At 40.5% G+C, this 16,196-nt stretch overlaps 1 protein-coding gene across 1 annotated transcript in view; it reads right to left on the minus strand.

Moving 5' to 3' along the window:
* Positions 1 to 16,196, minus strand: part of MICAL2 (microtubule associated monooxygenase, calponin and LIM domain containing 2) — a 207,279-nt gene that overhangs the window by 8,509 nt on the left and 182,574 nt on the right. Inside the window, exons 33-34 of the mRNA XM_081063541.1 lie at positions 16,040 to 16,133; positions 886 to 985 (exon numbers count right to left, since the gene is read on the minus strand). Coding sequence (XP_080919667.1) covers positions 886 to 985; positions 16,040 to 16,133 — 194 coding nt within the window. The remainder of the gene's footprint in view (positions 1 to 885; positions 986 to 16,039; positions 16,134 to 16,196) is intronic.

The following is a 16,196-nucleotide window of genomic DNA, read 5'->3' on the forward strand; positions in this document are numbered from 1 at the left end:
AGAGACTACATTTCTGTTGTTTTAAGGCACCCAGTCTGTAGTTTGTTCCTCCAGGAAAAGAATACAGTTAGCAAACACCCAGACTCTCATATTTAGCTAAGCAATTATCAATAATAAAGGCGAACTTTTGATTTTCCTGTTGACGTGGTTGTCTTTTTTCTCACCTGGTTCAGAACCCAGCCAGGGGAGGGGAATAGAATGTATCACACTTCCAAGACCCCCAAAAATGTCTCTCAGGATTGGGGTGAAAATGAAATGAGACAGCTGAAGTGAAAGCACCCAGTACAACTTATGGCTCTTAGTTGAAAGAGCCATGAAATGTTACTTTCTTTCCCTCTAGAATGGTGACGGGTATGGTGACCTTCAACTTTTTCAGACTGTTGAGATTCATCTCGACTTTCTGATCTTCAAATCAGGCTGCTCCCCTCATTCAGAGGGAACATCCAGACAGAGCTCAGTCTTTCAATCCGTTAAAGCCACAAAGAAGTGCCCAGGCAGCTCTTCCCAAGCAAACCTTTTCCATGGTTCACACTCAGAGGCCACACACATGCTTCCCTATTGCAGGTCTGTGACCTCAGGTGGTTCCCCCCCCTTCCTGGTCTGGGTGACAAGGATGGACTGAAAATACATTATCCAAATACCCTCCAGCTCCAGACCCATTACCTGAAATCTATTTTAGACATAGGACTCCATAGAATAGACAACTGAAAATGCTCTAACGCCAGCATGATATGCAAGCCATCAAATATCAGTTTGCCTCAATCACAATTCTGTATGCATAAGGAGAAAGAATCCTGGGAGTGCAACCTAGGAGGGGGAGCCATCCCACTCCCGACTCCCCCACCCATGATTTTAGGACTCGCTGTTATCTGTTGACTTACTTACATGATCAGTAGCTCCGACTCATAGCGCATTAATTTATTCTTCTCCAGAACCAGCTTAAACCATTCCTGCAAAAGCTGTGCTTCATCCTGTGTGCCTGAATCTGCTTAAGAAATCAACGGCAAATGGGTTAGATTGGCGTTTCTCTCCACATGATCAAACTGCTTTGGAGCTACTTTAGCGGACAATGTTTGTAGCGAAAAGGGCTCAGCAGGCAGCAGCCCCATAACAGCCTGTTGATGCCCATTTGTCATGGGCATGACAAATAAAACCCACCTGTGTATGCTCTGGGGAGGTCCCCTGGGACATTTAGGGCATGAATACTTCAGTTCCAAGGTCATATACCCTTGATAACGTTCTGGCACAAATGACCCTTCTCCTGTCTACTTGTATGTTCTCCATAAACCTTCTGTGTTTGGGTATCACATCCTCCACCAAAGAAAACCCTAATAACCATGCTGGTTACTTTCTCCTTCTCCTCCTTTTTCTCCCCCAAATCAAATGCCTACCGAGTGCCCAGGAGGAGTGAGGCTCTCTTCATGGGGCAGAGAAGCTCACACCACATTTGTTCATAAAGGAGTGCTGATTGGCATTTTGATTTTTTTGCAAAAAGAAAAGGCAAATGATGGGGGAATGTTATTAGCTTTGAGACTCATAGAAAGTTACATCCTTATATTCTTGTAACTTAGATTTTGACCTTTATTAAACAGAAGAATACTGATGAGAAAACTGATACCGCTTTTGGATATTCAATGTTAGATGCTAAATATCGAGATACTTAAATGTTAAAGTCTGGATATATTTGAGAAGTAGCAACATTGAGATGGCTTTCTAGTATTTCACCCTGAAATGAGAACACAAGCAAAGCTTATGGCCATTCTAGAAGGATTTATACTGGAGGGTCCTGTAGGCAGAGGGGGGAACAATGCTGACAGAAGATACGTGTGACTTTGGGCAAGCTGTTTAACCTCTTGGAGGCTCTGCTTCTTGGTTAAACTGAACAATAAGACACATAGGTAATAATAATAACGAGTTACTGTTTATTATGTAATTATCACGTGCCAGTCAATGGGCTATGTGCCTTACATGCAGCATCTCATTTAATCCTCACAACAAACTTCACCAGTAAACTCCCATATTATCACCACTTGACAGGTGGAGAAATAGAGGTTGAAAAGATTAACTTGCTTAAGCTCACGGTAAGTGGCAGAGCCAGGGCTTCAACTCAAGTGAGCCTTATCCTCAGCCCGTGCTTTGCACTGCTTGTGTAGCATTCCCTCCTGTCTCCTTCCCTCTCTCTCCCTCTCCTTCTCATAGGTGTGTAAAGTAAATACGCCTCTAGCACATTTTGTTGCACATAGCAAGTCATCCATAAAAATGACTTCCCTTTTCTCCTGTCTCCCTGACCACCTTTTTATTGATAAGGAAAATAGGGTCCAGAGAGATTTTATGCAATGCCCCAAATTACATACTTAATGTTCAAACTATTGCTACAGTGCAGATCTTAACTTCTGTTGAATTCATTCATTCATTCATTCATTCAACAGCACTTATTTATGAAATAGGTGTTGGGTACTCCCTTAGGTGCTGAAGATGTAGTGATAGATAATGCTACAAATCAGAAGAAATTTGGAGATATGGAGGCATCCTACCCGCTAAAAAAGGTATTTATTTTTAGATAATCTTTTGGATCAGATGAACCCAAAGAGCTAGAATAAAACAGAACATTAGAAAACTGTTACCACAACAAAGCAGCAAAAAGGACTCTGGGTATACAAAGAAGGGAGTGTTTTCCTGGTCAGGGCGTGAGGTTGGGCTTCCCAAGGCACGTGGTGTTTGAACTGGGACATTGAAGAATGGATAACACTCTGAGAGGAAATAATGAGGATGGGAGAGGACTTATTCAAGAAGAGGGAATAAATGAGCAAAGATGAGGGAATGGGCCAGAAGGTGGTGGAGACAGAGATTGGGAAGAGCAAAGGGGGGATAGCGGGGTGGGGGTGTATGGCGATCTCATCATAGAGGTCCCTAAACATCATGTGAAGGTTCATGGGCTTTGTGCTATAGAATACAAAGGGACACTAAAGGTGGTTGAGTGGGAGAGTGATATGTGGAGTTTCATAAAGGAAGGATTAAAGAGGGGAGAAAGGAAGGAAGGAAATGAGTGCGATGTTATTCTTTCTTTGGTTTCTAGAATGAATGAAAGAAAGATTGAATGAACGAACGCACTTATAAGCATGTAGAGAGTAACATCTTTGTGTTTCTGAAGGGCAGGGATGAATAGACATTGGTTCTATCTCTTCAGGAAACTGGGAGCTTGCAGTCCAGTGGGGGAAACCAATACTACATGGCCAAAGAGAATACAATGCACCTCCTTGCTATGCAACACAGAAGAAAAGCAACTAATCTTGGGTGGAGGAAGTGGGGACAAGTCTCAGAGAGGAGACAGCAGGTGAGCTCGTTCTAAATGGACAAGTAAGAGTTTTCCTGGGAGAGGAAGTGAAGAACAAGGAATTCCAGGTCATTCGTTGTTGAATAAAAGAATGAAGTATTTGGAGTAGGGATCATATATGACACAGAAGTGAAGAGCATATACTTTAAACTCAGATCTGGGATCAAACTTCCATCCATTACCTACCACTACTATGTGGGGGCTTGAGCATTTCACCTTCTTGAAGCTCAGTCTCCTCATCTTTATGAAGGTGTAGTGGGATTGTGCATATCAAGACCTGAAGCCAGCCCTGGCACATAGCATAAGCTCAATGCATGGTGATGGTCATAGGGGCACAGAGGAATTCCCGCTACCTCCCTCCCACTTCAGCCTCCCACGCCTTCCATTGATGGTAGAATGCCCTGCTGCCTAAGAAGCCCACTGCAGGGCTGTGTACTCAAAGTATTGAAAACTTTTCTCTGGAGGAAAATAGAGAACACATCTATGTATTTCACATGAAAGACACTCAGACGTTTTAAGACAATTCTCATGACCCACTGAAGTGTTCTTTTTTCAGAGTGAGCACCTCCAGGTTATTGCTTGGTTGTAGAAGGGCTGCCCACCTCTGCTTGCCCTCTAATTTCCCAGGATACTGGAAAATGCAGAATCAAAATATCAACAGCCCAGTGATCAGGCATCTACATCATCCCTGAGGTGGTCTCCCAAATGGGACACGTGTCCATTGGATACCCTACAACATCTTTACAACATTATTGATTACATTCCCCAAATTAATTTTCAAAACCCCGTGGCCATCTTGGTTACCGACTGTTTTCTAATCCCCTCACCTTCCTCCTTACCCCCAACTCCCCTGCCAATCTAGCAACCCTGTCTTGTGCACCTGAAACTAATAATAATAATTAAAAAAATCACCTCCTAAAAGAAGTTATTCCTGATGGAACCATGTAGCATTTATATAAAGTTTAATTAAATATGCACTTAACATTAAAAAATATATATATCAACAGCCCAGAGTAGCGAGACCCTCTCACACCTTCACCCTGTGCCCTGGGATTGCAGAATTCTTTTTAGCAGCCATGTCTTCAATGGGCTCTTACTAACTTGCCAACAAATATGGTCTTTCCACACCAGTGGTGGTAAAGTCTGAGGACTTCCAGTTCTATGTATGCAACTCATCATGTTATTAACCTAATTCAAGACTTTCTGTGCTACTTGTTAAATATCATCTTGCTTATTTTGCTCTACCGGGGGAAATCTTGTGAGTATTTTATCCATCTGACACATTTCTCCTAAGTTTGGGATTTCTGCAAAACTGATAAATGGGCATCCTTAGCTTATGTGATATTGAAAAAAAAATGTCAGATGGGATTGGACCAAGAACAGAGCCATCTGGCCCATTAGGGACCTCCTCAGCCTTTGGGTGAGACAGTTCTATAGACTCTAAATGCACCCAACTGGTATCGTCCAACCCACATTTCTACATCTTGTCCATTAGGCTGTGATAGGAAATTGTGGTAACAAAATAATTTCCTGAAATCAAGTTTCACAATGTCTGCCGTGTCCATTGGTACTACAAACCTCACCACTCCACCCAGAAAAGGAAATCCCATTTTTCACAGCTTCTCAGTAAACACCACTGGTACCTTAGTAATCTCTAAATGCCTTTCTAAATATTCGCAATGTCTTTAACCATCCTTTCTAGAATTTTGACAAGGATCAGAATTCATGTTTCTTTCCCATGTGAAAAGTAGAAAATGTACTCATCTCTAGTCTTTCGGCTCTGGAATTCTTCATGAGTTTTCAAAGACTGAGGTTTTATCTGCAAGTTCTTTCAACACCAGGGGGCTAATTCAGTTCATGCAGCAAATTCTGATGGAGTAAGGCCACATCCCAGACACCACGTATGTATCATCTTTCCCCTGGGCTTAGACACCTGAATTCATGCTCCCCCATTTTTTCTCACCTATCCAGATTTCACTTCCTCTTCTAGATAGTTGTTTAATATTTCTAGATTGAGGATCATTTGCCTTGAAAAAGAAAACAGGAAAACTGAGAGTTGAAAATCCTGCTTTTCCCCATCATGTAACATTATACCATCTGCCCCAGCACGAGGCCTATCCTTTCCTTGTTCCCAATCCAAAAGAAACAGCACTATTTTGCTATCTTTAGAGTATTTTTTGTTGTTGTTTTTCAGATTCAGCCTCTTTGCTGCATTATACCCACATGTTCTAGGCAGATTTTGTTCCCCTGAATTACATGTCCCTTTTTCAATCTTATGTATTCTTCTAAAATCTGGTCCATTAGAGAGCTCCCTGTGCAGTCACACGGATTTCTATTGATGCTCTATTCACCAAACACAGGTTGAATTGAATTAATTTCCTTTTTTCAATGGAATAATTTGCAATTCTGTACTGTACCGTTCATTGTTTTAGAGTCTTCCTTTCCTTATTAGTCAAAAATCTCTTTTGGGGATCTTTGAACATGGATTCATGTCCAGGTTCCTAGGAAATCTGTCTTCCTGAAACACTGGGTACAGGTGACTGTGCCTAGCTTAGACTTGGCTTGCTCTCAACCCCAATAATGTACTGAGACTTTGCGCCACGATTTCCATTAACTCACTACCATCCATCAGATAACTTCCTTACAGTAGGTCCTGATGAAGCCTAGACCAGCATTGTCCCTCACTGTAGATGCAGTGGAGTGAATGACAGAAGGCCTGGGCTTTGAGGTCAGGCAGACCTGCCTCAGTCACTCATGAATGTGTGACCTTGGGCAAGTAATCTCACATCTCTGCCTCCGTCTCTTCCTGTGAAAAATGGGGATGATGATAGTACCTGTTTTATAATTGGTTATGGGGATTAAATGAGATGATGCGTGTAAAATGCTTACCAGTGTGCTTGGCACATAGTTAACATTCAATAAACTGTCCCATTGTTATTACGGCTTTGTGGTTTCTTCCAGTGTGTAGCCCTATATAGTGCCACACAAATTACTTTCTGTTCATCTTTAAAACTCAGCTAGAGTGTAATCTCTGACTTGATTATACGTGCCTAAACTTTACCTTGTAACTTCACTCGAGGTTAATAAAAACTCTTAAATCATTCTTCCTCTTTTTTGGCCCCATATAAACACAAAGGTCATATGACTGGCTGGTTTGTCAGCCCCTGCTTGGGAAGCCTTGAGTGCTCCGTGCCTGCAAGAGTTGTTGGCTCAACGACGTCTCCATCTGGTCCCACGGCTGCTGCTGAACTGAAAGGCCTTTCAGGGCAGAGATGTGATTCCTACATCTGGGAATCAGGATGCAGCTAGAATGATGGGGCCAGAAGGCAAGCGGCCCCTGGCTGGGACCCTGGCTGTTACCTAACCCTTACTGCCAGCCCCGCTCATGTCCGCCAACAACTGGTTCTTTATTAGCTCCTGTGCCCTCATACCATGCTTTTTCCTAGACAAAATGCAAGGTTTCCACTTGCTCACGTGAAACAAGGTAATCAAAACTCAATACACAACAACTTTTTATTCATGGAGTTCTTTAAAGTGACCCACTTTCCCCTGAGTGAGCTCTCAAAAACACAAAGCAAATTTGGTTACTCTTTATCGAAATTCTTCAATAATTTCTCACAGTCAAGTTCAAATCAGCTACCCTAACAAAACTCAGTCCCCGCTTACATGAGGCACTTAATGGTCAATAACGTTTCCCCCAATGAATAATAACAGAATAAATGAACAATCTGTTCTTTAAAGTCATGGCTTTTTAACCCTTTTCTTTTGTCGGTAATGCTGAATACTTCTCTGATTGTGTATTGGTGTGTGGTTTTTCCAAGTTGGGTCTTGTTTTGCTGTCTGGTTTTCAAATATCTAATTCTTCAGATGTGATTTCCTGTCTCCTTAGAGTCTGCGAGAAGTCCTAGTTTGGTGTTTGTTGCAATTTTGTCAATGTCCTCAACATCCTCACTGGTGGTGATCTGGGGCAGGAAAGCGCATGAGAGTAATCGCAGCCGGAACCCTCGGTAGCAGTGTGCAGGGCGTCTCCCTGAGAGGGGCTGTGTTTCAGCCCGTCTCTTGTTCTCTGGCCTCGGGTCAGCTCTAACCCTTGTGCTCATCCATAGACATATTTCAGTGAAGTCTCTGACCAGGCCTTCTGGACTCAGTGCTCTGGGTTCATTGATATCCCACAGGCTTCTCACGGATGATGGTGATAATCCAGAAAGCTGCACTGTGGGCCCGGCCTCATTCAGTCTTGACAAAGCTAGGATGCTGGAAGCTAGTTCATGACTCCATTCAGGGAGCCAGAGGCTGCAGCTGAAAAACGAAAATTCTAGTCCTTCCTTTCTTAAACACTTTTTTTTTTTTGGTTCTGTTTTGCTTTTAGCTACATATCTCTTTATCATAAAGTTTTTCTTGCTTTTGAATTTTATTGAAATGATGTCATACTGTATGTAATCTTCCAAAACTTGCTTGTTTTAAATTCCGAAATTATGTTTCTAAAATGCATCCATGTTGCCTTTCAGAATTTTCACTGCTGTGTATGTACTATTCAGTTGTAGACGCCACAGTTAACAATACTGTAATTTATCTGTTTTCTCCTTAATGGATATCTAGGTTGTTCTTAGTGTTTTGCTGTTAGGAAGAATGCTGCTGCAAATATTCTCGTGTATGTCTTTTGGTCCACGTGGGCAAGAGTTTCTCTAGAATATACATTTTAGCAATGAAATTCTTGAATAGTAGTGTATGCAAATGTTCGATTTTACAGCATGAAGCCAAATTGTTTTCCAAAGAGTTGTGATTCTTTACACTCCCGGTAATGATGAATGAGAGTTTCCCTTGTTTCTCATCCCTGCCAAAAATTTAGTATTATCACATTTTATAAGTTTTGATAATTTAAAAGTTTCTCATTGTAGTCTTAATTAACATTTTCCTAATTAGTAGTGAGTATTTTACTGTGAAATGTATATTTGTATCCTTTGCCTTTTTTTATAGTGAGTTGCTTGCCTACGTTTTATTGATTTGTAAGAGTTTTTTACATAGAATACTGCTTCTTTTTTGATTATATTTGTTGCCAATATCTTTTCCAAATCAGTAGCTTATCCTTTCTTTCTCTTTTTTATTTTTTTAATAGTGTTACAGACTACCAACATGAGGTTAAAAAAAAAAATTCTTTTTCACTTTTCAATTTCGTTTTGCATTTAAAGTTTTTAAATCTTTATGAAATTGATTTGTTTGTATTGTGCAGGCTATTTGTTTCTATGGTGTATGCATGGTAAGGCTCAATTTCCTTATTTCCTGTATGGAAAACCAGTTGTCCCAGAATCACTTACTTCCTGCGGTCTGCAATGCTATATAGCAGGCTTACATCAGGTTTTCATGTATGAGTATGTGAGACAACGTGTGGGTCTTTTGGTGGCATTCAGTAAAGTATTAAAATTGGCTTCATAAAGGTTATGCATACTTTTTGTTAGATATATTCCATAATGTTAACATTATGCTAATGTTAGTGATATCTTCTTTGTTATTCCATTTTCTAACTGCTTGATGCTGAGATATAAAAAAGCAATTGCTTTTAAAATTTTGCTCTTATATCCAATAACCATCAATAGGCACTTATTTTTAATAATTTATTTGTACTGTCTTTTGGGTGTTCCATGTGGATAATCCTATCATCTGAAAAAAAAACAAAAATGTGTTTGTTCCTTTCCAAGCCTTATGCCATTTTTTCCTTGTCTTACTATATTGGCTAGGATCTCTTGTACAATGTTGAAGAAGTGATGGTAAGCACCCTTCTCTTATTGCTGATTTTTAAAAAAACGTTTCTAATAATTTATCATTCAACAAAATGATGCTGGCCGTAGGATTTTGGAAGATATCCTTCAAATTAAGAATGTTCTATCCTGTTCTATTGTTTTTTGCTATTTTTTTTTATCCCAAATGTGTATTGACTTTTGTCAAATGATTTTTCTTTTTCTATTAAAAAAGACCATATGGTTTTCATTTTTAATGTTAATATGGTGATTGTTAAATCACCCCTAGATTGCCACATTTTGAAATCAATTAGATTACATGTCCATTATATTATTTTACCTTTTTTGAATATTTGTTATACTGTCGTTATATGTGCTCCTTTCGTTTCTAATTTATTTATTTCTGTCTTCTATCTTATGTTTTTAAATTAATGTAAGAGATTGACTCTAGCCTTTTATTAGTCTTTTGAAAGAACCAACATGTGGTTTGCTTGATCCTTGTATTTTATCTTTATTCTGTATATCATTTACTCCTGCTCATACATTTATTATTTTCTTTCTTTGGGTTTATTTGACTTTCCTTTTTCTAAATTAAATTGGACACTTAGCTCATTAATTTTCAGACTTTCTTCTTTTCTAATAAAAGTATTTAAGGCAATACCCCTAAGCCCCACATCCACTGCATCCCATGAGTTTTGAATAACTGTTTTCCTTTTCGTATTTAGTATATTTAAATTTCCAAGTATTTACTTTTTGTCTTTGATTCATGAAGAATGTATATTTTTCTTTCTAAATGCATGGTTTTAAAAAATATCTTTTGGTTACTGATCTCTAAGTTAATAACATTGTAGTATAGAATGGGGTCTGCATAATATAGCTTCTCTGAGATTTACTTTGTGAACTAATATGATCAATTTTTATAAATCACTATGCAAAACTGAGAAGAATATACATTCTCTAATTTAGGGGTAAAGGGTTTTATAAGTGCCCACTACATTAAGGTTTTTAGTTGTGTAAGGCCATGGTCTAGGGCACATAACCCTGAGGCCTCAATGACCCTGGAATCCACACAATGGAAAGGACCCAAGTCATCTTCAGGAAGAGAATCTTAGTCTCACTTATAGTGGGCCCATCTGTGTTCTAAGGCCACTGACTTTCTACTGGGAGGCTGCTGAGGCTGGAAACAGGTGAACACATAAGTAGATTACTGACCTCTGAGTGAGACAGTCTGTCATAGGCCTCGCACATCCTTGTTTACCTTTGCTGAGTGTGCCGAACTGCAAGATCTCACCATTCTCTGATGCTGAGCCATTCCTACAACTGGTCAGGCAGGCAATTCAGTAGTGGGTCAGGATACCACAGCATGACTACTGTGAAACTCCGTGCTTCCTGGGAAAGGGGGACTGGCTTGTTTGCTGCTTGCTATAAAAGCTGCTGAGTTCTTTGCCATGAGTTCCTCAGCTGTGGCACCATCCACGGTGTGCACAGCTGCCATCTGAACCTATCAGGTCACACCACAGGACTTGAGTTGAGTACAGGGCGACTTGTATCCTGCAGCCACTCATGCTGTTTCCCGTACCGTAAGTAATAAACTTACTGCTCTGATGCATTGCACTTTACTGTTCACTTGAGACCCTATAGAGTTGTAGCAAATCCATCCAAACTCCTTACTCGCTTAGCCCTCACTTTGAAGTCCTGTTACTCCTGGGCATTCTCTATGAGGTTGGAGTTCTTTCCTGACCATAAGCCGTTGTATTATGTGGTCACATAACATTATCTGTGCTTCCAGTTTTATGGCCACCCTGTATTCAGACGATCAGACTCCTCTAGGATCAGAGAAGACTCTCAGCCCTTTCTCTGCTCTGCTGGCCTTTGAGGGCACAGCAATCAGCCACTCATCATGGCTGACAAGCCTTGGACTCACTACCTTGCAGTACAGGTAGGGAACAAATCATTGTGAAAGGAAGGTGACCTAAAGGATGTCCATTCCCTGAAATTTGTCCCCGGATTATGGCAGAATGTCAGAGAGTCATGTCTTAGAACCAGAGTGTCATGTTCTCATTGTTGAACGGCTTTTCCTGAATTGGGTGTTTTTGGATAACAGTATGAGTCTGTATCTACACTGAGCTCCTCTACAGATCCAGCACTTGGAATTTGTGTATTGCATATATTTTAGAAACTAGTTTAAATCTCTTCTAGGGAGTTATAAATGAATGTGAATGAATACATGAATAAATACAATCTGAGAAATCACTGACCATTCGGCTCTTATGGTCATTATCCCTTTATATGGATAGGAATATGAAAGAAAAAAGAAGGGCTTAATCATTTTGAACATCGATTATATGCCAGGCAATCTTTTTAGGTGCTTTACTGACATTATTTTACTTAGTCTTGTTTTTATACCATCCCTATCAGGTTGATATCATTAGTCCATTTTACAGGTGAGAAAGTTTGGCAAGAGGTAAATAATTGTTGTATAATAACCGCATTGGGATTCAAATTTAGGAGTGTCTAACTTTAACTGAAGTATAGAGTTGTGGCAAACCAACCCGAATTCCTTGCTGTTTAGCCATCAATTTTGGAGTGTTGTTACTCCTGGCCATTCTCTATGAAAGGCATCAGGATTCAGACTCAGGAGCATCTGATTCTATTAGAATACACAGACATTCTAATATCTGTGTTCTTTTCAGGACACCTCACCGTTACATTATCCAGGAAATTATTATACCTTCTGTTCCTCAGCAGCCGTCAAGATAAAAACTACAGAGTGTAAGCCAAACTACTTCCCTCTTCCTGGCTAGGTTTTCATTGCACTTTCTCTTGTTATAATGTGTGCTCCTGCTGCCACCTGCTGGCAGCCTTGCACATTCTGATTTTTCTTTATAAATCACTGTCTTTTGAAGGAGAAGCCATCTGTTTCTTTAAAAAAAAAAAAAAAAGCAAGAAGTTCAATGCAGACAACCAGGTGATAAACCTTCCCAGAAGCTGGTAAAGTTATAAGGGAGGAATAGTTCCCATACACCATCTCTGGGGATAAATACTTTCTCTTTCAAAGTCACTCTGTTTTCATCACATTTCATCTCTCTCCAGGTATGGAAAGAAAGCACAAATTCCTTTATCCAGATCATCTAAATATGAATGGTGGTCTCTTGCTAAATTGGGGTATTTCATGGCCCCGGTACACAACACTGCCACCATGTTGACAATCAACAAACCAGTAGGTAACAGAGCCTTGACCAAAAACAGTCTAAATGATTGGCAAAGCTCTGGTTGGTCTCCTTACAGAAGGTGGGGCCCAGGGCAATCAGGTGACAGCCAGGACCACCAGGGGAATCCATTCCATAATGAGCGTGTGCATGTACGTACACACACACACACACACACATACACACACACACACACACACACACCCCCTACAGTACATAATGACTTGTCTTCTGGGGTGGATTGCTGGACTTTTGTTTTTCTTTGTTTCCCTTTCCTTCACAAAATGGTGAAAAACCCTTCCTGGGGGTGGGGAAGCTTATTTCTGACCGTTGGGAGAAAAGAAAGCAGGAATTGTTGTCATGACAATTAGTAGCTCATCAAAGCCTCATTTTGCTCATCAGCCATCATTGCCCTCCATCCTGCACCCCCGCATGTTCTTCTAATTCAATGCTCACCTAATGAATAACTCCTAGGAACAAAAGACCCTTTCAGGCTGGCACACATAATTATTAGAGGAGACTTGCATAACTGTCGCAGACTACTCATGTTTTCAGGCCTGTCTCTAAATTTGGTTATTCACAACCTTTATAACTCAATATTATTGCCTAACTGTGATCATTTTCTAATTATCCTAATAATACCTATTAAATAATTCCCATTAAATTACTTGAACCAGAGCAGCACAGGCCAGCTCAAATACAACTTAACCTAATAAGCATTGGTCATTCATTAAGCACAGGGTAATCTCTTAAAAGGGGCTGAATAGAATATTAAACCGTAAAGGAATATCATTATTGCACAAATGTTATTACAAGTTAAGAGTGTATTAATTTGGATGCCTGGTTTGCACATTTCCCATTTGGTTTCCTTTGGGGCTGCTCTTCTGGACTTGACTCAGTCTTCAGCCCCTGTTTGATCTGTATCTGTCACTCACAGAAGGACAATCAAGGACAAAAAGGCCCATAAACTTCACAGGGGAATTAAATTACCAAGGATATAAAGAAAATGAACGAAATCCATCTTCTGGTAGGTTAGCACCCCTTTGAAAACACGACAAGCTGGCTTGGTTTCTTCAGCTGATAATTCAACATAGCCTTTCTTTATATTTGGGGTGAGGGAGATTTTCAGAAACTTTAAAAAATTGGTTTCTAGAATTTGAATCTCAAGCAGTAAAGGTTAGGGTGTCAATTCTTTAGAAGCGTATGTGTGTGGATGTGGGGACAGAGTTCGAGAGAGCGGTTTCCAGGCTCTCGGCCTCACGTGGAAAGGTGCTGGCTCGGTTATTAGATGGCCATCCGCTGTGGCTGGGTGGCCACCAGCTATTACCAGTTAGCTATTAGCCACTGATACAACTGCCGTGGCTACGCTAGGGGGTGTGTGGGTGGGTTGGTTGGCAGAGAAGCGGACAGCAGATTGCGGATCGTGTGGCTCCTGCTTCCTGTGTCTCCAGAAAGAATATAGTGGTATGACTCCCCTATCTATGGCTCCATTGGTGTTCCTTTTTGTCCTCACCATATCCTGCGTTCTTGTACAGCGAGCGAGAGCTGAGACCCTGTATTACAGTGGATATTTAATATTATTTTGTAAAGTAATATCAAGGAGCATTTATTGAACGCCTATAATGTGATAGACACTCTGGAAGACACTTTGCCCACCAATACCCTTAATTCTCAAAATGACGTGGTAATGTGGAGACTATTCGCTCCATTTTTCAGATAAGGAATCTGGGGCCAGAGAAGTTAAGTGATTTTTCTAGGACCACACAGCCTAAATGCAATGAAACAGAATTTGAACCCAATATTCCTCGATGCCTGTAATTCTACTTGCCCGCTACGTCACGCTGCCTCCCTAGCAAACTGAAACATGTCCTAGCTGTGCTGGGTTAGCCTTCTTATTTTTAAGGTTCCCACTGAAATCAGTGGATTCCTAAAGAAAAGTACCAGAGCTTTCTTGATTGGGACTGTGACCAAACATCAAACAAGGGCAGTTCATTGTACCAAAGTTTCCAGCAGCAGCTGTAAAGACAGGCAGTGACTCTCACTCCAAGCAGCAAGAAACAGTTATCATTTTCGTAATGAAGCCTATTTCTGATGAACGGATTTGAGTTTTCTTTGCAAGGAAAAGAATAGTGTATGTTAGTAAGAAAAGGAACAAATATTTATTAACTATCTATCCCATCCATCCCACAGTTAGGCGCTATGCTAGGGCTTCCACATAAATTGTTTTAGCCAATCCTTACCACATATCCAAGAAACAGACATGCTTACCACTCTTACTGTGCCAACAAGGAAACTGAGGCACAGAGGGAGTAAAGGCAGACCCCAAAATTTCCTTTATATCCAGAGACAACTTAACCATACAGCTAATCAAACTGAAACCACAGGCCCCTCACTTGGATGGACCATTGCAAGGCTCTGGGAGCCGTCCTCACAGTATTGTAGGCATGACTTTGTCATACGGCCTTTGCAGGTGCTTCTCCCTCTGCCAGAACGATCTCCTCACCTCATTGGTTAACTCCTGTTCTTCCTCTGGGTCTCATCTTAATAGATCACCTCTTCCAGAAAGCCTACCTTGACTGCGTATCTCCCCAGGATCAGTTAGGAACCTCTTGATTCTGTTCCCATTGCACCCTAATGCTTGTTCCTATAACAGCACTTGTCCTCTTGTATTGTGGTTTATTTCTTTACATATCTGTGTCGCTCAACGGACTATAAACTTCTCAAAGGCAGAAACTGTGTCACACTCATCATTATAGACCCACCATCTTCATGTCCAATACATGGTAGGCCTTCACCAGGTAAATTCTGTTTGAATCTGAGAATCCAAAGCTATCAGTGGAATAGTTAACATTTAGTGCCAGACAATGTGCTAATTCATATATATGTAATGAATTATATCTATGTTGCTTGATATATTATATATATATATATGTATATATATATGTATATACATATATATATGTACATATATATATATGTATATATATATATGTATATATATATATATATCCTGTTTCCCCGAAAATAAGACCTAGCCAGACAATCAGATCTAATGCATCTTTTGGAGCAAAAATTAATATAAGACCCGATATTATATTATATTATATTATATTATATTATATTATATTATATTATATGATATTATATTATAAAGACTGGGACTTATAGTAAAATAAGACAGTCTTATATTAATTTTTGCTGCAAAAGATGCATTAGAGCTGATTGTCCGGGTAGGTCTTATTTTGGGGGAAACACAGTATATATAACATATATATGTAATTTCTTTTTTAATCCCTACATCAGCTCTATAAGGTAGAAAACTACTATTATCCCCATTTTAGAGAACAAAAGTTCATAAAGATTTAGATCGTGACTGGCCCAAGGTCATACAGTGAGCAAAAGGAGAAACCAGGATTTGACTCCTACTCCGGGTTATGAATCACTACCAACGTTGCTTGAATGCCCAAATATTTCTCCTGAATTTATCTTAACCCATGAATTTCAAAGAACATTTCTACTAGCAGTAGATAACTGGGCAGACCAGAAACCCAGTGACAAGGCCCTCAGACGGACCGGTACTCCTAGCAATTTCAAAAGGGACTGCCAGGTTGACTGCCAGGTGAAGCACCTGTGGATTTAGCGCCGTCTGTCTATGCTGACACACCCACAGAGAGTGACAAAGTCTCCCTGTTTTGCCCAGATGGTTAGACCAGCACTATTCTCAGACCAGAGACCTGGGCCCAGGTTTGCCGGAAGCCTACCTGCTTCTCCTCTGAGCGCCTTCTCCAGCCTCACACCCTGGATCTCGGAAGCCCTCTGTCGTTCCTCCACCTCCTCCAGCTGCCTCTGGATGGCCTGCAATGCCAGGATTTTCCGTCACTCACTCGGGGACTTTCAATATGCTGAGTCACAGGAGGG

The sequence above is a fragment of the Rhinolophus hipposideros genome, assembly GCF_964194185.1.
Source record: "Rhinolophus hipposideros genome assembly, chromosome: 10".
Classification (NCBI taxonomy): Eukaryota; Metazoa; Chordata; class Mammalia; order Chiroptera; family Rhinolophidae; genus Rhinolophus; species Rhinolophus hipposideros.